Consider the following 27946-nt stretch of genomic DNA (forward strand, 5'->3'; position numbering starts at 1 on the left):
CTTTGATCAGAGTCAGTGATCAGTGTCCAATCATCTTGTTTTACTATCTTTTCACTTAAATCTTTATGCTTCATTGCGAGCTCAAACATATAAAATATTTTTCGGCATAATTGTTTTGAAAAGCATCAGTGTCCTATTTTTCATTATTTCCAAATACATTTATGGTATTTTAATATTTATTTAAATTACAGCTAGAGTCTCATAAGTGGCCAAACTGTTGGGCTGTTTCACCTTCCACGCGTTTCCTGATCGCTCAATATTTTCGAGCTTATCAAATTCAGCTCAGCTTTAATGGCCATTACGTGCGGCGCATGCGCAAAGGTCTGGGTCGCCCAATGGGCCAAAACTTTCTTCGTCGGCTGCCCGCGAATCGAGTGGCCAGTTGCCCGTGGCGGTTCGCGATGTCCAAACGCGAAAGTAAAAGTTTTGCCAGCATGGTGCTGATAGTACCACTGCTTTTCGGTTTAAACCAGGCTCGATGTGAGTCCTCCAAGGACGATTTCCCGCAGGCCAAGTTCGAATGGCCCTCGTTTGCCTGGATGCGAAATAAGACCACAAAGGTGACTCCCGCGTTAGATCTGAAGAACGACTACAGCCAAATGGAGTTGGCCAACTTTGGGGACTTTGATCGTCATCCCTGCAGAAGAGTTTGCCAGCAGGGTCAATCGCAGAACTGCTACTACCAACTGGTGGTGCACAATTACCAGCGACTTGGACCGGAGTGCCAGAGATGCCAGTTCGATGAGCGGGCCTGTACCTCGGAGCATTGTATTTATGGCGATGGAGTGGCAAATCCAGTGATGGCTGTTAATCGCATGGTTCCAGGACCTTCCATAGAGCTATGCGAAAACGATACAGTCGTCGTGGATGTGTTGAATTATCTAAGTGAGCCAACAACGATGCACTGGCATGGAGTGCACATGCATAGAACTCCCGAAATGGATGGAGCACCCTTCATTACCCAGTATCCTTTGCAGCCCGGTGAGGTTCAGCGCTACGAATTCCAGGTGGATCGAAGTGGTTCTTTGTGGTACCACAGCCATGTGGGTTGGCAGCGGGGATTCGGAGTGGCTGGTGCCTTGGTAGTGCGCCAAACGCGTCAGGAGAATCAGCATTCGCAGCTTTACGATTACGATTTAGTGGAGCACACCCTTATGATCCAGGATATCTTTTACGAATACAACCTGCAGGATGTGCGGAATATTCTGGTAAACGGAAAGGGTCGCAATCATCTTAGCCAACTGCCCGACAATGATAACCGTCATCGGTATGAACGACTTCGAGTTACTCCAGGCTATCGCTATAGGATGCGAGTTATCCTGAACGGAATAGCCAATTGTCCTGTGGAGTTCTCCATCGAACAGCACAGGCTCTTGATGATCAGCACCGATGGTAATGATATTGAACCCGTGCTGGCAGATGGCTTCTTCTTGACCTCCGCGGAGCGTTTTGATTTCGTTTTGGAAGCTAATCAGTACAAGAAAAACTATTGGATCAGGATCAAAGGCTATGAGCAGTGTGAGAACCGAAATATTTATCAAGGAGCTGTGCTCAGTTACCGCGGATCTGCTCGCTCTGAGTTGCCACAAGGTGATATTCTGGATAAGCCAAGTAGCAGGGCTGCAGAGGAGGATCTAATCTTGGTGAACGACTTCCGATTTAAGCCCGCAAATTCCACGGCCATATCCTCACTTCGCCAATCCTTAGATAAGGATAACAATGTTGGTACCGTGGCCTTGCGATCCGTAGATCCTGTGCCCTGGAGTCGGTACACCAAGTTCCTGACCCATTACTCCAGTTTCGGTTCGAGAACAGCGCCAAACGGGGAGATACTCTTTCAAATCAGTGATATTTCGTACAATTCGCCGGGAATATCACTGCTGCAGGGCAGGCATCTCTACCAGGACGATGGATACTTCTGTAACAAGAGCTCCCTGGCCGCAGAAGGACGAAATTGTGAGCGTGAGCTCTGCGAGTGTGTTAATGTGATGAGGCTTCCGGCCTATCGTCCTCTGGAGATGGTTGTAGCCAATTATTTGGACACCACACATCCCTTCCACATACACGGCTTTACATTCCGTTTGGTGGGCCAAGGAGTGCTGGGTAATGTCAACGATCTGCGCAATGTGAGTAGAGATTATAGAATTATGAATAGTCCTCTAAAAATACATTATCCGTGTTCTGTCCTTATAGATTCAGGAGCTGGATCGCAGAGGACGTCTTCCTCGTTTATCGGATGACAGCGCTGCCGTGGCCAAGGATACGGTGCAAATTCCTGGACAGGGATACATAATAGTTCGATTCATCTCAAACAATCCTGGATTTTGGCTATATCATTGCCATGTTGAAGCACACGCCGTCCAAGGAATGGTGGCGGTGCTGAAGATCGGTGAGGATCACCAGATGAAAACCATTCCGGCACGTGTGCGCTGTTGAGAATTTGTTTTTAATATAATCATTTCCCCCACTTAAAATGCCCACTTTATGTATCTGGGTGACCTGATTTTGCCAAATAGTGTTTAAAGATTATTTATATCAATTTTATTTATTAACTAATTATTCAACAAATAAATTGGTGATTATAGTTATTGATTACACTTCCGTTTTTTATCTGTAACCTCCTCAACCATACTTTGGTTTACTTTATGCATATTATACTTATAAGTTATACACAAATGCTTGTTAATTCAAGAACTAATCGCCTTGCCTTTACTTATCTGCCAGAGGCACTTAAAAATGTATTGATAATCTAAATAGAGAATTTACCCCCATCAAATGGGGGCGTTGTTTTTGGTTATTAGGCAATTTATAGATTTAAAGAGCGGTAGTTGTATATTTTACGACCTCTACTTGTACTGGGGAAAATTGGTTTTTGATTACAAAAGTCGGCTGACATCTATCGAATTATAATTTGCATTTGAATGAAGTGAGCACCAAGTGGGAAGTATAAACCTGATAGAGCTTTCCAACAATGAAGTGAGCCTACTTGGAGATGTCTATGTTGCATCCGTTAAAGATAAGATTGGATTTCATTAGATTTACATAGTATTAACTTTTGGTAACTTATAAACTAAACTAACTGTCGAAGGTTGTACGGTAAGAAATCTTGAGAGAAGAAAAGTGTCAAAAGTGTCGACTGTACACTCGAAAATTCAAAAACACCACCTGGCACTCGACAAAATGGTTTATTTTGGTATAAGCCAATTAACACAAGAAGCTAACTAGGTTCTAAACTCGAGCGGAAATCCACAATGTGCATCATCATTAGGGATATATGGATTCTTATTTTAGTATTCGATAAAGTTTATGATGTTCCGACCACTTGAGTTTTTAATTGGCTTATGTAGTTGATCGGCTCGTATCAAATTAAGTACTTAACTAAAGTGCCCGACTAAAGTGTTTATAAGGGAGTGGTTATCAGAGAATGTTCACCAGTTGAGCCGCAAAATGTATAGATCACACATCGCTGTCTTTTGTGCCTTAGTGGGCATATTCCTGGGGCCAGTTGTCCAGTCTGCTCCTTTTTCCAATGATCCTGCAGAGGTCTCCAATTTTTATGAATTGTTCAATAACCCCGATGCGCACGTATCCTTGATAAATGGTCCCGACACGGTATGTTTGACTCACCTTTCTTAAGATTTACAATAATACAATAAATATATGCTCCCTGCAGATTCATTTCATCGAGGAACATGGTTATCCAGCTGAGCGACACTATGTGACCACTGAAGATGGCTACATTATCAGCCTCTTCCGAATTCCATACTCGCACAATCTCCAGAACCAGGAAGAAAAGAAACCCATTGCTTTCATACAACACGGTCTTTTTGCTAGCTCCGACTTTTGGCCAAGCTTGGGACCGGATGATGGCCTTCCTTTCCTGCTCTCCGACGCTGGATACGATGTTTGGCTGGGCAATGCTCGTGGAAACAGATACTCGAAAAACCATACATCTCGCCTGACAAGTCATCCGGACTTCTGGCGCTTCAGTTGGCACGAGATTGGATACTTTGATATTGCCGCAGCTATTGACTATACCCTTTCCACGGAGAACGGACAGGATCAGGAGGGTATCCACTACATAGGACACTCTCAGGGCACCACGGTTATGTTTGTGCTGCTGTCTTCAAGACCGGAATATAACGACAAGATCAAGACGGCTCACATGCTGGCTCCTGTGGCCTTCATGGATCACATGGACGATGTTATGGTCAACACCTTGTCTCCTTACCTGGGATTTACCAATATCTACTCGACCCTCTTCTGTTCCCAAGAATTCTTGCCCCACAACGATTTCGTCCTGGCTCTGATGTACAGTGTTTGTCGTCCGGAATCGATTGTTTACAGATTTTGCAGCAACAGTAATGAAACAAATACTGACTCAGGAAGAACTAATTCGGTGAGTTTATCGAATTCCTTTGTTCCTTTAAGTACATTTATTAATATTCCATTTCACAAAAAGACTGCCTCTGCGTTGACTTTTGGAGTGATGCCTGCTGGCGTTTCCACGGATCAAATCCTGCACTACATGCAGGAACATCAATCTGGACATTTCCGGCAGTTCGATTTCGGCACCAAAAAGAATAAGAAGGCGTATGGAACGGATGCCCCAGAGGATTATCCAACTGAGCTAATCACGACTGAGATGCATCTGTGGTATTCGGACAACGATGAGATGTCCGCAGTTGAGGATGTCTTGAGGGTGGCAAAAACGCTACCCAACAAGGTGATGCACCATATGGAGGATCCGCTATGGGATCATATGGACTTTGCTCTAAACTGGGAGGTGCGCCAATATATCAATGATCCGATTATAGCCATTCTAAACGAGTACGAGGGGAAGTGATACGGACATTGTCCTGGTGCTTAACTTAAGTTAGTTTTAATCAAGGTGTACTTCTGTTGATCCCATCATATCATATCATAAACGGATGTATCACTCTTCAGCACTGAACAGATTTGCCCCTCAAACTCGACATTAATTTCATTCATACTTAATGTACTCATACATGCTTACTCAAATCATAAGAATTCACTCGACTTTTCTTAGTAAAAAGAAACTTCCTCATTAACAAGTTTGGGTTATAAAATATACGACTACGGTTTTTTTTAAATCAATAAGTGGTTTCATAATCTTAAACCTTTGAAGGGGGCACACTTTTTTTTAGATTATCTGGACTGGTCAAGTGGCTAAATAGTTGATAAGCTGGAAAGTTTATTGAGGCACGTCGTTTTGGAATACGTCAAACTAAATAACTTTTAAAATAGGTAATTTATGGTTCATTTGGAATTTTATGTTTTATAATTTGCAAAAATTCATGAAATATAAATATTCTAAATATTAACTATTTGACTATTTTATTTGCTCGGTTTATTACTTTTAGATTAGCACTTTCTGTTATTTGTGGATTATCTTGACAGTCTAAATATATATAATCAAAGCACCGATAGTAAGAGCTACTTGAAACCAAACCACCCAGGAACCTCTACAAAAGCTGAAAGTCATGTGTTTGCCAACAGTCAGTAGGCATCGGACCATTGAGGACACAAGTACATAGAATGAACCGATTCACGGGAAGTTTACTTGTCCTGGTTGCTCTTGCCGTGGGAGTTTACTCCGCGGCCATAGATGGACCGATTGATTTCTACAAACTGTATGACAATCCAGAGGCTCACATTAGCCTCAAGAGTAAGGCAACAACGGTGAGTTTGATTTTAATTTTAACTTAATGGAATTGAATTAGTTCCTAATTATAATTGCCCACTTTAGGCTGACCGCACTGCCGCGCACGGATATCCTTCGGAGCACCATCACATAGTTACCGAAGATGGTTACATTTTGGGAGTTTTCCGAATTCCCTACTCCCACAAATTGCAGAACCAGAATGAAAAGCGACCCATTGTCCTTCTTCAGCATGGATTGACGAGCTGTTCGGATGCCTGGATTTTGCAAGGACCCAATGATGGTCTGCCATATTTGCTGGCGGATGCGGGATTCGATGTTTGGATGGGCAATGCTCGTGGAACTTCCTATTCGAGAAACCACACTACGCTCTCCCCGGATCATCCACATTTCTGGAAATTCAGTTGGCATGAGATCGGCATCTACGATATAACCGCCATTATTGACTACGCCCTTAGAACGGAGAACGGTCAGGGACAGGATGCCATCCATTATGTTGGACATTCGCAGGGTACTACGGTGTATTTTGCACTAATGTCATGGATTCCCGCATACAATTATAAGATCAAAACCGCTCACATGTTTGCCCCGGTGGCTATAATGAAGAACTTGTCCAGCGGATTGGTGCGTTCCGTGGGTCCATATTTGGGTCATAGGAACACATATTCAGTGCTTTTTGGCTCACAGGAGTTTGTGCCTCATAATGAGTTCCTCATGGCCATATTCTTTAATATCTGCCAACCGGACTTCATGTTGCGTCCAGTGTGTGAAAGTGCCATGAAGAAACTTTACGCCGGAGGTCGTGTGAATATGGTGAGTATAATTTTGAAATCAAATGTATAATAGATTCTAATAGTTAAACCATTAGACTGCTATGCCGGAAGCTATGGCGACGCATCCTGCAGGCTGTTCCACCGACCAGATGTTGCACTACCTACAGGAACAGCAATCGGGTTACTTCCGTCTGTTCGATCATGGCACCAAGAAGAATCTAGAAGTCTACGGAACTCAGGAACCTCCAGAGTATCCTGTCGAGTTGATCAATTCCTTGGTGCACATGTGGTATGCCGATAGTGACGATCTCGCCGCTGTGGAGGATGTCGAGCAATTAGCCAAAAGATTGCCCAATAAGGTGATGCACCACATGGCGGATCCGGAGTGGAATCATGGAGATTTCGCCCTGAACTGGGAGGTTCGTAAATATGTCAACGAGCCAGTAATTGCCATCATGGAGGAATACGAGTCCAAGAACATTGGCACGTGATAAATAGGTTTCCTAATCTCTAATATAACTTATACCTGCTAGTCACACTTAACCAAAAGTTATTTTCACAGAGAAAATATTAAAAAATATATTACATATATATGTAGTTTATCGACTTCAATATACGAAAGCCGATATTAAAATAAATACAGAAACAAGTTTGGACGATAAGATGTGCAGCTTAACTCTTTACGAACTTTAGCTCATGGATGGCCAACTTTTCAGACGCTTTTCCTTGTAACCACAACCGCTTTTCATTTCCCCGGCCCCTTCACACATTCGAACAGAGAAATACATTTGATTTTTCCACTCGGCCAACTTCTGATTGCCAGTTGATAGCCGGCCAGCCGAAGGAATAATGCATATTCAAGCTTTTCATTCCCATTTCATGGTTCTTGGCATCATCGCACCTCCCCCAAGGGCCAAGTTGATTTCTGGGCTTTCGTCTGGGCATAAATGGGCCCGGGTGGATATCTAAAAAAAAGGCAGAGCAAGATATTAAAACAGAGTCTGGCTTCTGGCTAATGGATGCTGGTAGCTGGCAAGTTCAAGGCCACGACTTGCGTGGGCGATGGATAGTCCCTGGGTCCGAATTTGGATTTGATTTAATTGGTCTTAATTTGTGGGCCGTGTAATCAATGGCACTGAATAGTTCTGTCTGCCAAGAAATACGCCTGCGATTACTTAACTCGATTAATTGAAGTTCGCATGGCAGTGTGCTAATTTCGGAATTGTGTTTTCGGCGTTTAGGTAGAAATTAAAGAATTTTTTTCCTCCGCGAAATGTTCTTCAGTACTCAGTCAACGAGGCGTGGCAAGTAAAAAACACACGGAAGCGTTAAATTGGCTCAAGTGTGCACAGCACAAAACACACACAACAACTATAAAGATATATAGTTGGAATGGAGGAGATTGCGACTTTAAGATACTTCTTAAAAGGTAAATTGGGTAAAGGAAAAGATAGACAAACTAACAAAATAACTAAAGAGAATCTTACAACAAAGTAGGCTAATAATATTGAACTATGGCTGTATTTTGGCGGTATAGGTTGTTTAAGTTTTTTGAAATTTAGTTAAGCCCCTAAACTTTTTAAATACAGGGTATAGAAATGAAAAAGCTTACAAGAAAAACTGAGCCAAAGTCAAGGCAACTGCACGGCGCTTTGAGCAAATCGAGCTGCAGTTGCAGACGGAAATGGGAAAATTTCGAAACACTAACTGCACAAGCATTTCGCTGACTTCAAAAGGGCTAAAGACTGTTGGTTGGGTGGGCGTGGCTTTTCCCCAGAGTTAAGCATTTATTTTGGGCGTCAAGTCATAAGGCCAAAACAGTTGCGGTTCCCAGACAAATTAAGCCCAACCAAAAGGGTCAAGTGATGGCGCTGCTCCCACTTTTTTGGGCATTATTTTGCATATGCTAAACTCGGTTTTTCATTTTCGCCTGGTTTTCACTTTGCTCGTCGGTATAAAAATAATTAAATTTTGCCGCACTTTGTGGCATTTATTTTGCATTTTGTTTTCTGTTTTTTTCCCAGCGTCATAGTTACAGTGGCCTGGTTTTATATTGCGGCTGACACTGGCCACTATCTATGAGTTAGTTTGGCTAGTAAATTCCACACATAAGTACTTTACACACGAATTTAAATCGGATTTTATCTTTTGTTTTATGGCTACGGTTACATTGTTCATCCCTTTATTTTTAATCTTTATTATTTTACTATTGGCTTCCGTATGGTAGCTAATACGTCAGACTATAACTAATTATAGAACACGTCGGAATATAACTATTCACAGAATGGGAAGGCATTACTGTAACATGTATTAGGTAATACAAGATTAATATAGACTACTAATCTCAAGTATCCAACATTATTTCGATTAATTCAGTTTAGCTTTCCCAGCTAAACGATTTGAATTTATCTTCATAGTGTTATCAGTACTAACGTCATGTGTATTTTATTTATTATTTATTTGGGGCTTGCTGCCATTTTAAGCTGTCCTTTTTGTACTACACCTAATAATAGTGAGCTCTTATTGCTGCTCCCTACGTTTTTTGAAGGCTATCCTCCCTTACAAGGGATTAGCTCCGTAAAAGATTACCGAAAAGCCGAAGTCACGTTGTGTGCGTTTTGTAGGTTTCTGCAAATTGAATTTACCTCCTACATTCGACCCTGCAGCAGACGTAAGTAATTGCTGTAATTGATTGTCAAAAATCAATTAGTTGGTGTGCTGGCTAGTTATGCTCTAGCTATATAGTACAATACCTTACAACATATTTCGCTGGAAATGGTTGCCTTTGTGCAAGTGCAGTCGAGTAATTGGCGCACAATTCCAGCGATGATATCATAGCCATTGTGCGCCCATTAATGTGCATTAAATCCAATAAAATGGCGTACACATCTGACGCGCTTTTTTGGCTGTTTCTATTTATTTATTTGATTGTGTTGAACTTTAACTTGATTTGCCTGCTAGTCATTGCCGGATCGGATATGGCCATGCCAACTAACTTGGTTGGACATTTTCGAAAATTCGATTCTAGAAATCAAATTACTGTGAAATGGATGCCAGCATTGGTGAAATTCATGCACGACCTGGGCTGGCGCTTAGGGAATTTAGTATTAATTTATAGGCCCATGTACATCACGCATGTGTCACGCCTTAACCTTGACTGATCGCATTTGGTAAATATTTGGTATTCCTGTCTAATCTCAGGCGGGCACGGCGATTTGGCCCACTCCCCAACGCCTGGTTACCGGGTTACCCGCGGAGCAAGTCCACATCACCATTCAATTTTAATCTAAAACCAGTAGCAGCCCGTTTGAGTCAGCGAGCTCAGCGTATTATCGTGGAAATTTACCCTTTTTCTTTTTTAGAAGTTGTAAAATCCATTCCAAGGGATATGCATTTTTATATACACCCTCGCGCCGGGCAATAAAGCCGCAGACGCGACACGTCCGCGTACAAAGAAAGTAATTTACTATCTGGCAGATCTTGGGCTAGCCAGAGATACACACCATCACACACCGAATGGGGGGTGTGCACATATGTGCGCTTATCTATCCAGATCCGACATGCCCCTGGCAATTTAGGCGATAAAGCTTTACACAAAGCCTCTGCCCACACTCTTACAAGATTTGCGTGAATTACGATCGGCCAATGTGACGATGATGCTGACTTGGATAAGATCTCCGGAGATTTCTAACGCAGCTTGCGGCGGAAAATTAGTTCAGTGCTCGGCGGAGATTTGGATCATACACTTGTGTGTGCTCTCTTCCAAATCGAATTGAATTGTCCTGAATCCGAAACTCAAGGATCTCGAGAGCGTGTGCGTTATAATTCGGTTTAAAAGAGACTTGTTAATATTAAACTATACTTTTAGAAGTGCTTCGCCCGACTTCAATTTTCGATTGCAATTGAAACAATTTTGTATAGCCTTTGATAAAGTATTTACATTGTGATAGAATCCGTTGACCTTGAATACGACCGCGACACTTGCGTTGTAAAGATTTGAATTATATTCATATCATAAATAATTTTTTTTAACGTCAGTTAAAAGCATATTAAAAGCAATATTTTTTTTAACATTCTACATTGAATTTGTACTTTTATATTATTTTGTAGTTAACTTTTTAGTTAACTTTCAATGCAGAAGATAGGAACTTTCAAGTAATTATCCTTAAAAATAACCCTTTAAGTCGGAAGCGGCCTTCTATTCGTAAAAACGAACCATACTAAATGCAAAGTCGAATTTAATTCACAGTGATTGTGCGTGTGTTAAACTAATGCAAAAGTAATCAAAGCCGGACGCATTAAAGTGACGCGGCTGGAAGTCCATAAAAATAAACTACATAAAAGCAACTTGCGGTGCCGGAAATAATGTCAACCACTGCCGATCCCGTGGCGCAGGGGGTAAACTCCCCCGTGGTGGATGTAGTGGCCAAAACCACCACAACGGTGGCCAATGCGATTGCGAAGACAGTGGCCGTAATTAGCAGCACGGTCTCAACTAGCTCCACAACTGGCGCCACTTCCACCATCCCAACGAGCAGTAGCAGCACACCCACTACCTCGACCACTTTCGCCTACACTCCCACGCCTACTCCCATTCAATCAACATCCCCATCCCTGGAGGATGGCGCGGAGAAACTCAGCGTGAAGGATTTGAGCCAGGCCCTGCAGCATTTCGGTATTGTTGATTACTTGGTCTTCATCGCCATGTTGGCGGTCTGCGCCGTTATCGGCTTCTATTTTGGCTTTATCGAAAAGAAGCAAAAGAAGCAGAAGCTGGCCGGCAAGGACGGCGGCGGGGCGGCGGGCGTCGAGGAGAGGCGTGGCTCGGAGGCGCTGGACTACTTGGTGGGCGGACGGCAAATGAAAGTGTTTCCGGTCGCGCTGTCACTTGTGGCCAGGTGAGTTACAGCTTCGGCTGGGGCTATGTATATGCAAATGGTAAATTGGCCCGGAGAATTTAATCCTGGCTGGCCAACGGGCTGTGCACGGAAAGCAATTTGAATACGTTAGCAGTTTTCAAAAAGGACACTACGAATCTAACTGCAGTTCCATGGCAAATCATTTTAATTTCAAAAAATTAGTTCAGCTCATAGACAAATTAAACTTATTTAAATAAAGTATACTTATTTATTTATTTTAACATTATTTTTCGCTGTGCACACCTGCCTAATTACTTTTGACACGGCCGCAGAGAAGGTGGTTGAGCATCCTAAATGGAAGTGTGGCAGGAAGGAAGCTGGCAAATTTATTGTGCAGGCCGCTTTAAGCTGGCATAATCCGCAAAAATTGAATGCTATGCATTCGCTTGAATGCGGCTAATATTTGCACAAATTATCGTAATGGGCTAAGCCAAGCCCACGCAGATCAATCAAAATACTTTCAGTCAGTTCGCCTTATTCCATGCCATTGGCCAAACGTGCGTATACGTAATCTAGGCAAAATAGATAATCTGGCCCAGCCCAGCATTGTCTGGCGAATTGTTTGGCAAGGGCAAACAGTGAAGCGTTTTATTTAAAAGTTTCCGACTCCGGACAGGGCATTGCGTAAACAATACTCATTGTCAGGGTCAATGGATGAGTGCCATGGTGTTATGTTGGTTGGTTGGATGCCTTTGGTTTGTGCTGATATTGAAATGGCTTGCGGAACTTTGCGAGTAAATATATCTGGCATATAAATACAACTTAGCAGCTCACTGTGTCTAAGCCGGATTGAAGTTATTTAAACTTGTGCCCGGCCGCAAACTCAAATAATTTGCCCAAATTACTTTTTCTTTTGCTGTTCGGACGGACGGCCAAGTGACCTTGGTCCTGCGGAATGGGGTGTCTTGTATTTGACACGTTTTGGTCAAGCACCTTTCGAAGGGTGCGGTCCCTTTGTCTTAGCCGTGTGCTCGACGCATTAATGACCAGGCGGACAGGTCCTGTTCCCCGAAATCCTGGCCGTGCTCTTGGTCATTTGCCTTGCCCAATGACAATTGTTTCGTGAGCCTTTTATTGTTATGGCATTCTATTTGTTGTCGTTTGCTTTTTGCAACAAATTCAGCCAACGTGCCTTGAATTACAATTACATGGCATAATTTTTTTTTTCTACAAAACGCCCTTTGTTCCTTGCAGATTTTTTCAATTTTTTGTAAAACAAATTGTTTCGTTGTGTGTGTGTCTGCATACTTTAACGTCGCTTGTTATCAACTTTTAATGGCATTTTTCTCTCGGCCGTCAACTTTCTGTACCGATGGTGGCAATTCATTTTGTTTTGCGGCCAAAATTGAAATGATGATTGTTATGGACATTAATCATTAAAATCAGATTACCAAATACAGGGCAAGGAAAAGTTTGGACCGCCGACTAGACATCATTTGTTTTGGATTGGATTAAATTCATAGCAGCAGCACAAATGCTAAATATATTATACAAAAAGTATCTTTACCATTCATGGCCATAATGTCCTAAGCCTTCGCCAATCGATTACCTTAAATTTATTTCACAAAAGTTGGCCCACCTTCGTTATAACTTTGACCAACAGCTAAGTGACCATAACTTAATTGAATTAAAAAATTTCTCCGAGTTTGCTTTGCGGGATGGCAAAGATGAAAAAAAACTTTGCCGGGGCCGAAATCCTGATCCTGATCAATCGACTGGCAATTAGCTTCGCTGAACTTTAAGCTTAAGATATAATTAGCGTGAACTAATTGTTGGTATTTCACTTTTAGCTTTGTGTCTGGAATCTCGCTTCTGGGAACTTCAACGGAAATCTATGTGTATGGCACGCAGTACGCCTTCATCCTGGTGACCCTGGCCATTTCGGGAGCCATTTCGTGGTATATCTTCCTGCCCGTGTTCTGCAATCTCCAGCTGACATCCACGTATGAGGTAAGCAGAACGTTGTCCAATCCAAGTAAATTGTGTGTGTTTACCTATTGGACTGCATGTTACGCATTAATTCTATTGGTTTGAGTATACGAATTTGGATTCTTTTGATATTCGATGGCATGTTAATGTGTAAGTAAGGCTAAAACCCAACAGCAAGCAGGGAGTACATGTTCGGTGCAAAAAAACACGGGACAAAACCGGCATGCAACCAGCTGTAAGAACTCTTTGAATGGCTGTTTATTTGCATGCAGTAGATATCCACGAGGTTGTGGCGCACAAAGCCAGCTACAATAAGCCCGAACAATACCAATTGTACGGGCTGACAAACGGATAGTCGTAGTTTATAAGTTGGTGTTGGCTACATGTCGTATGAGTAATAGTCGATTATGTATGCGCCGCGTTGCCGCACACACACATTCTCGAGACCACTGCGTGTGGCAGTGCGTGTGTGTGTGTTTATTTGGGCAATCCTTCCTTACTATGTGTTAAACGAAAGACAACAAACCATTGGAAAAAAAAAATATTTGCAGTATTTCGAGATGCGCTTTAACAAATCTGTTCGTCTGTTGGGATCCGCCTTCTTCACTGGTGCAAATGTAAGTCTAATCCAATTACAAGTGAAGAGAAAATCATTACGTTCCTTCAGATCCTGAAGGAATGCTTTTAAAGCCATTCTAATGCTAAGTGTTTTTTTCTTAGCTTATCTGGCTGCCCATCGTCATCTATGTGCCAGCACTGGCTTTTAATCAAGGTAAGGTTATCTTAGAGCATCGAAGTTAAAGGGTACAAGTTTTGAAGGGACCTTAAAAAACAAGAAAGGAATTTAATGGTCTATAAAGCGTAATTATTGTCAAGAACCCTACATAGACATTACAATGGGATACAAAGTTTTATATTAGTATCCAAAATATATCAAAATTTGACTATCTTTTATTTTATTTCTGCCCTTCTTAGGGAAGAACTTGAGTATGACTCCCTGAACTTCACACAACTATCCGATCCCTGATTATGAAACCCTAATAACGCAGGCTTCTTAGTTCCTCCCAGTAAACGTTAATTTATTTTTCCAGTTACTGGAATAAATATCCACGTCATCACTCCAATCGTATGCCTCGTCTGTATATTCTATACGACGGCTGGGGGGCTGAAGGCCGTTGTCTGGACAGATGTGATCCAAACCGTCATTATGATAGGTGCGGTTATCTTTGTCATCATAAAGGGCACCCTGGATGTGGGCGGACTGGGCGTGGTTATTCAGCGGAATTTGGACAGCGGACGATTCGAGTGGCCTGAGTGGGTAAAAACTAATTAAGGCACCCGACATATATTAAATGAAAGTAATTTTAAAACAGATTTACACTCGATCCCAAAGTTCGCATGTCCATGCTGGCCTTGATGGTCGGATGTGTTGGCCACAATAGCTACCAGTTTGGCTGCAATCAAATGATGACCCAACGATACATGTCCCTTCCTGGTGTAAAACAGATGGCTCATACATCATTCATTTTTATTGTCGGATTGATTCTATTGTTTTCACTCTGTTTGTACAATGGTCTCCTTCTGTACGCTACGTACTACGATTGCGATCCGCTAACAACCAAGGTTGGGAACTATTATCCATTAAATGGAAAAACACGATTTTAAACTCCGCTTTTCGTTTCAACTAAAAGGAGTTTAAGCTCGCTAGTATTCCAAACCCCTTTGGGTATGGTATGCTTATAACTTAGATTTCAATTCCAGTTGGCAATGGCCAAGGATCAATTGGTTCCTCTGCTCGTGGTGCAATCCATGAGCTCATTTCCCGGAATTGCCGGCATGTTTGTGGCCGGAGTGTTTAGTGCCGCCCTCAGTTCTCTGTCGACCGGTATGAATTCCCTATCTGCTGTTTTCCTGGAGGATTACATTAAGCCCCTTGCGAAGAAACCCCTTACCGAACATCAGACCGGCGTGACCGTGCGACTTTGTACGGTCATAATTGGCATTATCAGTGTGGCCCTGGTCTTTGTGGTCGAGCGGATGAGCTCCCATGTGTTGCAACTCGGCATCGCCATTGGCTCAGTGGTCCAAGGTCCTCTTCTTGGTCTATTTTCGATGGGTCTGCTGTGCCCAAGTATCAACTCAAAAGTGAGTTTCCCCTCCTCCATCAAAGCTGTTGGGATGAAAGTTAACAAATAATCATTTTGTTTAAGAGCGCCATCACGGGATCAATTTTCGCCTTCTTCTTCATGGGTTGGCTTAGTATTTCGGCCCAAATTGCCATTAACTCTGGGGAAATTCATCCCGAGGAAAAGCCAGTCAGCGTGGAAGGCTGCGATTATGAGTTCGACCGTTCCCTGCTGACACCTGCAAATGCCACTCTTCATATGGGAGAATCCGCGTAAGTTTGCGATATCCTTAATCGCGAAAATCTGTTCTGTTCGGTTCTCATCATAGAAGCCTAATCCCACAGGTCCCTTAGTTTCGCCGAGCAGTTATACCACATATCGTTCATGTTTTACACTGTAATGGGGGGAACATTGAGTGTGATTGTGGGCCATTTAGCCGGCTTCATATTTGGTCGCAATAAGCCCGGCGACGTGGAAGACGATTTGCTATCACCCTGCATACGCAGATTCCACAAGTCGAAATATTCCAGCGTAAATTTAAATGAGAACTCCTTAAGGAGTTCTGATGAGAAACCATAGAGCATTCTTTGACTAACCTATGTTTAATTTACTAATCCATTCAATTCTCTTATATTTTGATTCTTTTTCACTTATTTAAATTTTAAAAGGTACTTAAATGATTTAAAAGAAATACTTAATTGCCACTTAATTTTTTGACGCCCAGAAGATTGAAAAAATGTAAATACCAGGCCTTTCGTTTATGAAAGTTAGCTATTCAATTACGTTCTTAAAAATAAAGCTTCAATGACTTACACTACCTTATTTTGGTTTTTCGTTAATAAGTTTTGTTTTTAGATTTAAGTTTTATGGGTTCTTGACAATTCATATGTGTAAATGTTAAAAGTTCGTTGCAAGTGCATTCATTATTGTTTTGAATATAGTTTAAGCTGAGTAAATCCAATATGCAATTCGAGTAAGCTTCTGGCCCACTTTATACCCGAAACATAGAGGCTCCGTCAAATCGAGCGCCACGTGCTGACTTTTGTGCACTTTTCCAGTAACTGGAATAAATATACATGTCATCACGCCAATCGTGTGCCTCGTCTGCATATTCTACACAGCAGCCGGCGGACTGAAGGCCGTTGTCTGGACAGATGTGATCCAAACCGTGATTATGGTGGGAGCCATTTTCTTCGTCATCATCAAGGGCACCGTCGATTTGGGCGGACTGGGCGTGGTTATTCAGCGGAATTTCGACACCGGACGCATGGAGTGGCCTGAGTGGGTGAAAACTGTTTACTAGGGCAGGTACCACACATGGCATGTAATCCTGCCAGAATGTGGGGTGCACACGCTCGGCTCGCTGGTCTATATGGTATAATATGGTACACTTTCGAAACAGATTGACGCTGGATCCAAAGGTGCGAATGTCCATGTTGGCAATGATGGTGGGCAACGTGGCACACAGCTCGTATAACCTCGGATGCAATCAGATCATCACCCAGCGATACCTGTCACTGCCCGGATTAAAGCAGATGGCCCAGTGCTCCTTCATCTTCATTACCGGACTGGTTGTTCTGATGGCCATCTGCATGTACAACGGCCTCCTGCTATCCGCAACCTACTACGACTGTGATCCATTGACCACGAAGGTGGGGATTTATTAGAAAACCATGCATATTGTTACTAATCCTGAAAGTTACTTACAGTTGGCGGTGGCCAAGGATCAATTGGTTCCCCTGCTCGTCGTGCAATCCATGAGCTCATTTCCCGGAGTTCCCGGCATGTTTGTGGCCGGAGTTTTTAGTGCCGCCCTCAGTTCTCTGTCCACGGGTATGAATTCTCTAGCCGCTGTTTTCTTAGAGGATTACATCAGGCCCTTGACGAGAAAGCCTCTTACGGAGCACCAAACTGCTGTTATCATGCGTGTTTGTACGGTTTTAATTGGAGTCATGAGTGTGTGCCTGGTTTTTGTTGTGGAGCAGATGGGCTCCCATGTAATGCAGCTTTCCATGACCGTGGGATCGGTGGCACAGGGTCCGCTTTTGGGTCTTTTCGTGATGGGCCTGCTGTGCCCAAGCATCAACTCAAAGGTATCAGTTCGAGAATATTTCTTTCTCCTATAAGTTTGAAATATTTAATAAATTTCAGAGCGCCATAGTGGGATCCCTTTGCTCCTTCTTCTTTATGGGTTGGTTGTGCCTATCGGCGCAGTTGGCCATCAATTCCGGCGAAATGCAGTTCGAAAGCAAGCCAGTTAGCGTAGAAGGCTGTGACTATGAGTTTGATCGCGACCTGGTGACTCCTGCCAACGCGACCATTCCCTTGACTGAATCTGGGTAAGTTTTTCTGGATGTAAGTATATATATCGCTTAACTCCTAATGTTATTTCCATAGATCACTAACTTTCGCCCAGGAGCTGTACCACGTCTCCTTTATGTTCTATAGTGTTATGGGAGCTGCGGTGGGCGTGATCACCGCCCACCTGGCCGGCTTCGTCTTTGGCCGCAATACGGCCGATGATGTGGATATTGAGTTGTTGTCACCTTGCATTCGCAGATTCCAAAAGAGCAGCTATTCCAGCGTTAAGCTGGACGAGAATACCTTGAAGAGTTTCAATGCAAAGACGTAGAAAGTAGTTCCATGCCATGTACTTGCAAATAAAATACGTTATTAAGCAGCACTTCAAGTTTTGTTTAGTTAAGTTAGGACTTTCCCTACCAAGGCCTGTAAATACCAACTACCACTGCGCATTTTAGCATGAATACAAATTCTCTGTTAACTTTATAATTAATATGTAAATTCTAACCAACTAACTCATTTTGAACCCTTAGTACTTTCAATTGCGCTATGGCGCTGGCATACGCAATTTGGGCTCAGTTCTATTTATTGTGGGCACGGTGAGTGTAAAAGCAATTAAATGAAGTATATTCACATTTATTTGGTTCAACCCACAGATGCTCTGGCTTCCTGTTGCGCTTTATTTACCGGCCATCACCTACAATCAAGGTGAGTTTAATTTTCGATTAAGCATAATAATTTTCATTAACTGGCTGCTTATACATGCACGAAGGAAAATGGAAGTATACCAATAGCATTTACCTTGCTTTTAATATAACTTCCTTTCTTTAGTTAAAATTCACGAAAATATAACTTAATCTAAGTTTGTTGAGGTGTATATCTTCCAAATATTAACAACTTTCAGTGACTGGCACTGGCATCCATGTAATTACGCCCATTGTGTGCACTATCTGCACTTTCTACACGTGTGTGGTGAGGCTTAATTAAATTTGCCTACCATTTTGTGGCCCATCTGGAAGACATTCTTCATTCCAGGGCGGACTGAAGGCCGTCGTTTGGACAGATGTCATTCAGAGCTTTGTGATGTTTGGTTCCATTTTGGCGGTTTGCATCAAGGGCACCTTCGATGTGGGCGGACTGGGCGTGGTTCTGCAACGCAATGAAGAAGGCGGACGTCTTAATGCACCGGAGTATGTCTACAGATGATTAATTTTCTTAATTGTATTTTTTATATATCAAACCGACAGATGGACTTTGGATCCCACGGTGAGATTGTCCATGCTGTCGGTGATTTTGGGTGGCACTCTGCATAAGATCCAGTCCTCGGATGTCAACCAAGTGTCCATTCAGCGATTCCTATCCCTCCCGAGCTATGAGCATGCCAAGCGATGTATGCTGGTCTTCACAGTGCTCCTCATCTTCCTACTCAGCTGCTGCAGTTACATGGGCCTGGTGTCCTATGCCGTCTATCACGACTGTGATCCGATAAGTACTAAGGTAATTAAAAAATATTTAAATTATTTTGTCAGTTGTCAAATTTACTCCAAATTAATATTTTTCTCACAATGTTTATGTTTCAGTTAGCGACTGCCGTCGACCAACTGCCTTCTCTGCTAATGATGCGAACACTGGGCTCTTTACCTGGATTACCAGGACTCTTTGTGTCTGGCGTTTTCAGCGCTGCCCTGAGCTCACTTTCCACGGGTCTCAACTCGCTGGCCTGTGTCATTACTCAGGATATCGTTAGACCCTTGCTGAAAAAACCAATGACCGAGCGCCAGACGGCTTTTTGGTTGCGGGCAATTGTCGTTGTTTGCGGACTTTGCTGCCTGGGAATGGTCAACGTTGTGGAGAAGCTGGGACAAGTGGTTCCACTGGCCACCAGCACAGCGGCGGTTTCGATGGGTCCACTATTGGGCATATATTGCATGGGCGTGGGTCTGCCTTGGGTTAAAGGAAAGGTGAGTTTTATGATTTCTTACATTTCATTTATTTAATAATGTTTAATACCTTTTCAGAGCGTTCTCCTGGGCAGTGTGGTATCCTTTTTGGTATTGTCCTGGATTTGTATCAAGGCGCAGTTGGCTCAAATGCATGGAGAGATTCGTTATCCCAAACTTCCCGTATCGGTGGATGGCTGTGACTATGATTTCGATAATCAAACAGTTCACGAAACCATCCACGAGTACAGGTAAGTATGGGAAATCCTAGTTCAGCTAATTGATATATTTGTATTGTATATTTTAGACCTTCGGAGCGAAACATCTACCACTTATCATTCTTTTGGTATACGGCGTTGGGCGGGCTTGTTTGCACTGCGGTTTCGGTGTTGGCTGGATTCGTTTTCGGTTGGGAGGATCTCAATAAAATGGATCCAGCCTTGATTACGCCCTGTATGCGGCGCTTTTTGCCTAATAAAAACTACGAGGCTGTTAATATGCAAGATCTCTTTAAGCGCAAGGACGAAATTGAGTCCCAAAAAGCTTCTTAAACTTTGTCAATAAAACATGTACTCTCTGTTCTGCAAATCTGCTTTCAAATCAATTGTTTATGAATGTGTCCTAGCATGTTTCATTTAGTCAATGCATCCTGTAAATAACCATGCATCCTATAAAATTTCGTTCTTGTTTCTGTTTGATTTCGTTTATCTTAGTACTTCGAAAGACGTTTCGATCGACGAGTTCGGATCTTTGGTTCCTGCCTCTTTGTGGTGATGAATGTGAGTTAATTAGCAAGAAAATAGTGGTAGATTATTTAAAAATAATAATATTTTTAGATCTTATGGCAACCCATTTGCATATATGTACCGGCTCTGACACTAAATCAAGGTAACTATAATTTTTGAGATATAATTTTTTTCTATTTTATATATATTATATTTGTTGGCTAGTTTCCGGGATAAGTGTCGGCAAGATTGTACCCCTGACCAGTTTTATTTGTATTCTATACACCAGCGTGGTAAGTAATATCTTCAAGGAACTTCTATATTACAAAATTTGATTACTTACATCTTTTTTAGGGTGGAATTAAGGGTGTTGTGTGGACGGATGTCATTCAGGGCACCGTAATGATCGGATCCATGCTCATAGTCATCATAAAGGGCACTTTGGATTTGGGTGGCTTGAGCGTTGTTCTGGATCACAATCGTCAGTATGATCGCCTGGTGGGTCCAGAGTAAGTACTTCTCATATAGTACTTAAATATATATTATACTTAAATAATTATTTCCTTTAAGTATGACCTTTGATCCAACTGCAAGAATGGGCGTATTTGCCTTGTTTGTTGGTGGCGCTCTGTTTAAGTTGCAGGCCAATGGCATAAATCAGGCTATTGTCCAGCGTTACTTAACTTTGCCCAATAATAAGGACGTAAAGAAGGCTTTGGTTCTATCACTAATCGGCTTTATGTTCGTGATGTTAATGTGTGTTTATATTGGAATGCTGGCATTTGCTGAGTTCTATCATTGCGATCCCATTACAACGGGTGTAAGTGCATAGACTAAACTATTATCGCAATGAGTAGATTATTGATTGTACTACTATGTATATGTCATTGCAGTTAGCTCGTGCCAAGGATCAAGTCATACCCCTCTATGTGGTAAAAAACGTTGGCCATATTCCTGGTCTGGTTGGACTATTTGTAGCTGGAGTGTTCAGTGCCGCCCTAAGTTCACTTTCTACGGCTCTGAATTCTCTTTCCGGTGTGATTCTCACGGACTTTGTGGAACCCTTTCGGAAGAAGCCGTTGAGCGAACGGCAAACCGCCTATTTGTTGAGAGGAGTGGTCATATCCTTTGGCCTGATCTCGATGGCCAGTGTACCGATTGTCCAGAGACTCGGCCTGGTCATGCAGCTATCCTCAACAGTGGCGGCCATAACTTGTGGTCCACTCCTTGGAGCCTTTAGTGTGGGCATGCTACTGCCATTTGTTAAGACAGAGGTTTGATTGAACTTAAATGAATTGAAGGGAAAATACTTAAGAAATATGTATCTATATTTTTAGAGTCTTCTCACAGGAATCTCCTGCGCCTCTAGTTTTACTGCCTACATTGTGGTGCGGGCTCAAATTGCCATTTTCACAGGATCTCTCACTTTTCCAGCGAAACCAGTTTCCATAGAAGACTGTGACTACACCTTTGATCTCCCTGAGAATTGGAATGCCACAACCACGGCGTATGTACTTGTTCCTCTTGGTTTAATTGTATTGAACCTCTGCTTACCTGAAGTATTTTTTTCTATACAGAACCCCCTCTACCAGTCATGGCATTCATGAGATCTCATTTTTGTGGTACACCGCAGTTGGATCTGTGGGTACTGTACTTGGATCTCTGCTGGCCACTCTCTATTTTGGCCGACAAGATCCGCGAGTGGTGGATAAGGAACTTATCAGCCCTCTACTGCGGAAATTCTGGTATGGCAAATACGAAAGTGTGGCCAGTGAAGAGAAAAACAATTTTAATCTTCACGAGTCGGAAACTCAGCTCAAATTGGAGCAGCCTGAAAAGGCGTAGGGATAATAATTATATTTTACCTTAATCCCGTAAATACATTTACCACCTTTGCAAAACCAAAACATTGTAGTTTCTTCTTAGTTATATAAATTTGTTTTGTACCTAATCTTAACCGAATGCTTAAGCTTGATTTTTTTTTAGCTAACTCTTATAATCAGCCTTCAACTGGGTCTGTTCTATGATCAGCAATTCTTGACGAATCCTTACTTATACACACTCACTCTTTCAGTATTTTGAGAGACGTTTTAGCCGGCGAATGCGTTTGTTTGGAGCTAGCTTATTTGTTCTCAAGGCGGTAAGTTCAAGTATATAACACAAAAATAGATCTTTTACCTAATATGATTTTACTATCTTAGATTGTTTGGCTTCCCATTGCCGTTTATGTGCCCGCTTTAACCTTCAATCAAGTGTCCGGAATTGGTATTCATACCATCACTCCAATAGTGGTCATTATCTGTACTTTCTACACCTGCGTGGGCGGAATTAAGGGCGTGGTCTACACGGATGTGGTTCAGAGCGTTATTATGTATGGATCCTTGATCGTGATCATGATTAAGGGAACATTGGATTTGGGAGGATTTGGAACTGTGTGGAGAATCAATCAGGAGGGCGGACGCCTAAATACCCCAGAGTAAGTGGAAATTGCAAAATATTTTAGCATCCTCTAATGCATTTGCATATGGCCTAGATGGAGCTTGGATCCCACAGTTCGACTGAGTGTTCTCTCTGTGTTCGTTGGTGGAACTTTCTTTAAGTTGCAGAGCACCTCGATCAACCAGGCCACAGTTCAACGTTTTATGTCCTTGCCATCCCTGAAAGCCATCAAACAGACCCTCTTTACATTCTCCATTGGACTGGTACTGCTCTACATGGGATGCGTCTATGTGGGATTGGTGTGCTATGCCACCTATTACGATTGCGATCCTATGTCTACAGGAGTAAGTACATAGATTGTACTTTGGTTCGGCATTTCATATGAGTTTTTTTTAGCTTGCAGGACGTCGGGATCAGCTGGTTCCCCTGCTAGTGATGCGAGTGCTGGGAGTTGTGCCTGGTCTGCCAGGACTCTTTGTCTCAGCTGTGTTTAGCGCTGCCTTGAGCTCGTTATCCACGCTCCTCAACTCTCTGGCCGCCGTTATCCTGGAGGACTTTGTTAAGCCGCGCATGGGAAAATCGATGAAGGAGAACCACGTGGCTCTGACCATGCGAGTGGTGGTGGTAACCTTTGGCATAAGCTCCATTTTTATGGTCTATGTGGTTGAGAAGCTGGGCATGGTACTGCAACTGTCGGCAACACTTCAGTCAAGTTTATATGGACCTATGTTGGGCATTTTCACGGTGGGAATGCTAATGCCATGGGTGGGCGAAAAGGTAAGAACATAACTTTAAGTATTATGATATTTATATAACATTTTTTTTTAATTGCAGTGCGTTTTCATAGGCAGCATTGCCTCCTTTTTAACTATGGCCTGGATAGCAGTTAATGCTCAAATTGCCAACATAACAGGATCCTTCCGACACACCAAGCTGCCCGTTTCCGTGGAAAAGTGTGACTATGATTTCGATATGAATCGTTACTTGAACTCCACTTCGGAATAGTAAGTACACTTGGGGTTTTCGATAACATATGTTAATCTAATCAAACATCTTTTCTATCAGCGAACCTCACAGTGGATCTTCTATATATCACATGTCATTCCTGCTATACGCTATGTTGGGAGCCCTACTTACAATTATAACTTCAAACTTGGCTACTTTCGTGTACGGACGTCAGGATATCAAGAACGTTGATGAGAATCTTTTGGCTCCAGTTGTTCAGCGCTACTTGCGAAAAAACAATTACTATGAGAGCGTGGAGCTCAAGAAAGTTGAGGTACCAAAGCTCAGTGAAAGTTCCGATTAAGCGATTTAATGAGCATTGCGGTTGCTGTTACCATTGCTTAACAGTTTTGTTCCTATTGATAAGTATGAATTAGTTCATACATCAACATATTTCCTAATAATACGATGAAGTTTTTATTTGTTTGTTCCTAAAAGTTAAATAAGAGTTTAAGAGGCTTGTACATTGGTTGCTTAAAAAGTGTAAATAAATAAGAAAGAAAGGTGCATTCTTTTTGATTAATTAAAACTGTTTGTTTTTATTAAAATTTTTACAATAAAATTGATGTCTCAATTTGCTTTGACTGCTAAGACTACCAATTGCAAAACACGAAAAGGATTCCCAATTCTTTGGATTCCTTTATACGTGCAATGCAATTGGGTGTCTTAAAAGTTTTTTGTTTCAGGGGTTGCATAAAAGACTACTTCTATTTGCCTTTATTCTGACCAGTTTTGCGGATTAACTTTTGCCGTGGAATTGGACAATTGCGGACGTAAGGTGGATAGGTCATGGCCGGAAGGCAGACAATATTATCCTGTCTGTGGTTAGAAGAACGAGATGAGCTGCTTCTAGAGTCCTTTGAGGCAAGCTGCTTCTGATTAAACCGCATAGGATTGGGGGAAGTACGGCCGGAAAGGTCTGGCATGCTGTAAGAAGTGACTTGTCTTGGGAGATTAGGAGCAGTTGCATGCCTTGAAGACGACCGGGACATCTGATTGCTCCTGGCGGTAGATTCCTGATCCGTACTGGAATTGTACAAGTGGTAAACCAATGGCGCCTGCTGTTGGCACAATTGATGTTGCGGGGCTTTCGGCACTCGTTCCTTTGCCTCGCCACCAGTGCTTCTTTTTAACAGGTCCACACTCGAACTCCTACTTTTACGAACCCGTGCATTTCGCACCTCCTTGCAAGCGCACATCCGCTTCCGTTCTCGTTCCAACTTCCGGTCCCTTTCCAGATCTTGCTCTTCCTTGCGCCGCTGTTTGTTCGCCTTCGCTTGATTGAGCGCTCTGTAGTGCACGGTTTGATTGTCGATGAGCATTTGGGTGACGAATTTGAATTGGTTCAAGCTCGCTTCACTCTGAGCGGCAATTTCTAAGGACGTAGGTGAAAAAGCTGTTTACTACTCTTTTAACATTATAATAATTGGATTGTATTCAATAAAAATAATTAGCTGAACTTACTGTTGGTGACATCGTGATAGATTTTATTGAGCATCGCCTCCTGATTCTGTAGGTCCTTCGACAGTCGTTCCATTTTGGCCACGGATTGCTCAAAGCTCTTGGACACCATTCGCTGCACAGCATCCTGTACCGATTCCAGGACATTGTCGTGAATGATGCTAAAGAAGTCGGCGAAGGATTCCTGCAGATCGCGATTGGGATCGTTGCTGGGACTGGTGGTCATTTTATCCGTTTTTCTATCGCCTCCACCAGGCTGGCGAGTGTCCTTTTCACTCGAACAAATCACGGGTGTTTCCCGGAATCCTACGCTTTTGGAGGACGAATCCTTGTCCCGCAAAGAGCTTGACTTGGATATATTCCGTTGGCGCTCCGTTCGATGGCGAGTCCTTCTCCTGCCGGCTGACGTCACTGAGGGAGAGGAATGCCGTACAACCTTTCTCTTCAAAACATCATAGCCCGACTGTCTGGCCGATTTCGTAAAGCAGTAATTTGGAAACATGACTTTTTTGACGAATTTTTAGGATGTAGATCGATTTAAAATTGGCGGCTCATGCTATTGTAATGAAATCTTTGCCTTCGCATTATGTGGACGTTAGCTCTTTTAATATTAAATAGCTTGGTTTTTTCAGATATTTATTTTGAAAGATAAATCCAAAATGGGTTTGGTGTATAACAATTGTTTTTTCTTCCCATTTGCATAATTTATTATACAAACATAATTATTTATTTATCTTATTTTTGTACTTGTTTCACAAATTCAGCATTTTATATTATAGAATCCATAACAAATAAGAATCAATTTAGCAAAAATAAACAAACCTAAGTAAATAATTTTCAACAATTTTTTTTTGGCAGGACTTTGGAATTGTTTACTAACTCGCTAATAGCATTTCAATTAAAAGTTAATAAATAAATTGCAAAATCATAATTGCAAAAATTTTGCAACTGTCCGCCGTCCGAAGTAAGCTTCTTAATGGATTTTTCCTCCTCCGTCGAGTCCAATGAGGCGGATGGCCGACAGGGAAAAGTATTCGTGCAAAAGGACCTGAAATGAATTTATTTGCCAACCATGCCATTAAGTAACCATAGTTTCCATCTGCTCGCCCAACCGATTAAATATCAGTCAGGAAGTGGAGCAAGTAAATTCGCAAGGGTTGATGCGTCTCATGAATTTAACCAGCCTCAAAACAAACATAAACAGAATGAATATCCCGAGTTGGCATGGTAAATTTGCCATTTGCCGACAATAAGAGTAAAGCACATAACCTTTGGCTGTTTGCAGAGCCCACAGCAACCAATATGTTTTCATTGTCTGCCCGGTTTGTCGCTCAATTTATTTGTGATGTTGACTTTTCAACAGTGACGTCAGTGGAGGCCACAAACAATACCACATCATCGCAACAATTATAAATGGTGTGGGGGCGAAATATCGTCCTTGTGCCCATTGTTCAGTGGGGCGAACTGAAAAGAAGATTTTCCAGCGCGTGCCAGGAAAATGAATGAAAATGCGGGACATTCTTAAAGTCGTTGCCTTTATTCTGCTTTCACACATAATTATGAAATAAATATTAGCTTAAACCAAATTGACTACAACGTTATGCTCTATTAACTCTTATGGTCTACTTATGCTTAATGGGTTTTGGTTTAAGATGCTTGGGCATGTTTATCCACCATTACGGGTGGCTATATACACGGATGAGTTGGAATTTAAATGGCCTTAATAGCTAGTTAGGACTGGAAAGAAATGCATTTTAAATTTCTGATAAATGGCCGCACACAAGTAAAATCAGTCTGTTTAAGAGAATATAACTAAACCGAGCTAATATTGGATTGAAACCTAGATTCTTAGTTATGTCACAAATATCTTAATAGTTTTTCAAAGACTTATGAAAAAATTTACCATATACTTAAATGACTTTCTCCAGTTTAAAATTGATTGCAAGAAAGGCCTAATTAAATGTTTCAGGTAAGTTTTGTGGATATATAAAACCTTTTTATCAATGTTATCCAGAAAGTCAAATTATACTGGGTGTTTTATTTAAAAGTTAATAAAAATAAAAATCTTGAAAAGATTCAGTGACCCCTGTTGACACTTTAGATTTTTAATTTTAGAGTTAATTAAAAGCCGTATAAATGGTTTCTTAATTATAGATTGCGAAGTACAAATAGGTTTGAAATTCGTAGCGTAGACTTGGCGTACTTACGACTAGAGACATACATTTGGCTTAACCCATGCCTGGTACAACTATCGAACTTATTGTCTAAGCCTCTGGTGCATTCACAGGATGTCCTTGTTCCCATTTAGAGGAACTCCGCGTCGCTGAAGGACGTGGGACCATGAATCGAGAACGCGGATCTTTTCCGGCTGGTGTGGGCCAGCTATCATACCTCCGACATGGCTGGTACGGTTACCACCTTGGTGGGACGTTCGCAGATGACCACACGGGCGTTGGTCTTGTTGGTGGACCTTCGGGAAACCGTCAACGAAGTGGTCAGTGTCCTCATCGAATCACAGCTATTGTGGAGCCGACGACCAACCGTGTGGCAGCGGTTCTGCTGCGAGTTGTTGCGGTATGATTTGCAGCAGCAGGTGAACCACTTAAAGGGCGGAAAGCGACTGGAAATAAAATAAATATAAAAAT

At 42.2% G+C, this 27946-nt stretch overlaps 6 protein-coding genes and 1 long non-coding RNA gene across 12 annotated transcripts in view; 4 read left to right on the plus strand and 3 right to left on the minus strand.

Annotated features, from left to right (window-relative positions):
• The first annotated feature begins 5 nt into the window (after positions 1 to 5).
• Positions 6 to 2640, plus strand: LOC6729681 (laccase-3). Its single transcript, XM_002104951.4, has 2 exons — positions 6 to 2126; positions 2194 to 2640. The coding sequence occupies exons 1-2, from the start codon at positions 312 to 314 to the stop codon at positions 2434 to 2436; spliced, it is 2058 nt and encodes a 685-aa protein (XP_002104987.2). The 5' UTR covers positions 6 to 311; the 3' UTR covers positions 2437 to 2640.
• A 527-nt stretch (positions 2641 to 3167) lies between these two features.
• On the plus strand, positions 3168 to 5115 carry LOC6729682 (lipase 3). The gene is made up of 3 exons (XM_002104952.4): positions 3168 to 3612; positions 3674 to 4399; positions 4463 to 5115. Exons 1-3 carry the CDS (start codon positions 3448 to 3450, stop codon positions 4844 to 4846), a joined length of 1275 nt encoding a protein of 424 aa, XP_002104988.1. The 5' UTR covers positions 3168 to 3447; the 3' UTR covers positions 4847 to 5115.
• A 276-nt stretch (positions 5116 to 5391) lies between these two features.
• Positions 5392 to 7206, plus strand: LOC6729683 (lipase 3). Its single transcript, XM_002104953.4, has 3 exons — positions 5392 to 5703; positions 5771 to 6496; positions 6552 to 7206. Exons 1-3 carry the CDS (start codon positions 5560 to 5562, stop codon positions 6945 to 6947), a joined length of 1266 nt encoding a protein of 421 aa, XP_002104989.1. The 5' UTR covers positions 5392 to 5559; the 3' UTR covers positions 6948 to 7206.
• Positions 7207 to 7428: 222 nt separating this feature from the next.
• LOC120284926 lies at positions 7429 to 10028 on the minus strand. Of its 2 annotated transcripts, none has more exons than XR_005544143.2 (3): positions 9537 to 10028; positions 9210 to 9480; positions 7429 to 9138 (listed from the first exon to the last, which is right to left on the minus strand). It is a non-coding gene; the product is annotated as an uncharacterized LOC120284926 (long non-coding RNA). The 2 variants fall into 2 exon arrangements; XR_005544142.2 differs by having other exon boundaries at positions 7433 to 9138; positions 9210 to 9742; positions 9803 to 10021.
• An 84-nt stretch (positions 10029 to 10112) lies between these two features.
• On the plus strand, positions 10113 to 24369 carry LOC6729686 (sodium-coupled monocarboxylate transporter 1). Of its 5 annotated transcripts, none has more exons than XM_016177555.2 (11): positions 10113 to 10270; positions 10706 to 11354; positions 13166 to 13325; positions 20385 to 20450; positions 20508 to 20559; positions 20622 to 20689; positions 20751 to 20905; positions 20967 to 21216; positions 21290 to 21670; positions 21734 to 21903; positions 21974 to 22303. In XM_016177555.2, the coding sequence occupies exons 2-11, from the start codon at positions 10822 to 10824 to the stop codon at positions 22239 to 22241; spliced, it is 2103 nt and encodes a 700-aa protein (XP_016036350.1). In that variant the 5' UTR covers positions 10113 to 10270; positions 10706 to 10821; the 3' UTR covers positions 22242 to 22303. The 5 variants fall into 5 exon arrangements, with proteins under 5 accessions (XP_016036350.1, XP_039150376.1, XP_016036353.1 ...); XM_039294442.1 differs by lacking the exons at positions 20385 to 20450; positions 20508 to 20559; positions 20622 to 20689; ... (3 more) ...; positions 21734 to 21903; positions 21974 to 22303 and adding exons at positions 18265 to 18330; positions 18388 to 18439; positions 18636 to 18703; ... (3 more) ...; positions 19750 to 19922; positions 19979 to 20259; XM_016177558.2 differs by lacking the exons at positions 20385 to 20450; positions 20508 to 20559; positions 20622 to 20689; ... (3 more) ...; positions 21734 to 21903; positions 21974 to 22303 and adding exons at positions 13856 to 13921; positions 14025 to 14076; positions 16489 to 16711; ... (2 more) ...; positions 17582 to 17769; positions 17828 to 18113.
• Positions 24353 to 25975, minus strand: LOC6729688. The gene is made up of 2 exons (XM_002104958.4): positions 25305 to 25975; positions 24353 to 25215 (listed from the first exon to the last, which is right to left on the minus strand). The coding sequence occupies exons 1-2, from the start codon at positions 25801 to 25803 to the stop codon at positions 24548 to 24550; spliced, it is 1167 nt and encodes a 388-aa protein (XP_002104994.2). The 5' UTR covers positions 25804 to 25975; the 3' UTR covers positions 24353 to 24547.
• Positions 25976 to 26826: 851 nt separating this feature from the next.
• LOC6729689 (cardioacceleratory peptide receptor) overlaps positions 26827 to 27946 on the minus strand; it is a 33088-nt gene continuing 31968 nt past the window's right edge. Inside the window, exon 7 of the mRNA XM_016174662.3 lies at positions 26827 to 27921. Coding sequence (XP_016036356.1) covers positions 27687 to 27921 — 235 coding nt within the window. The 3' untranslated portion in view covers positions 26827 to 27686. The remainder of the gene's footprint in view (positions 27922 to 27946) is intronic.

Source organism: Drosophila simulans, chromosome 3R (genome assembly GCF_016746395.2).
Source record: "Drosophila simulans strain w501 chromosome 3R, Prin_Dsim_3.1, whole genome shotgun sequence".
In the NCBI taxonomy this organism is placed as follows: Eukaryota; Metazoa; Arthropoda; class Insecta; order Diptera; family Drosophilidae; genus Drosophila; species Drosophila simulans.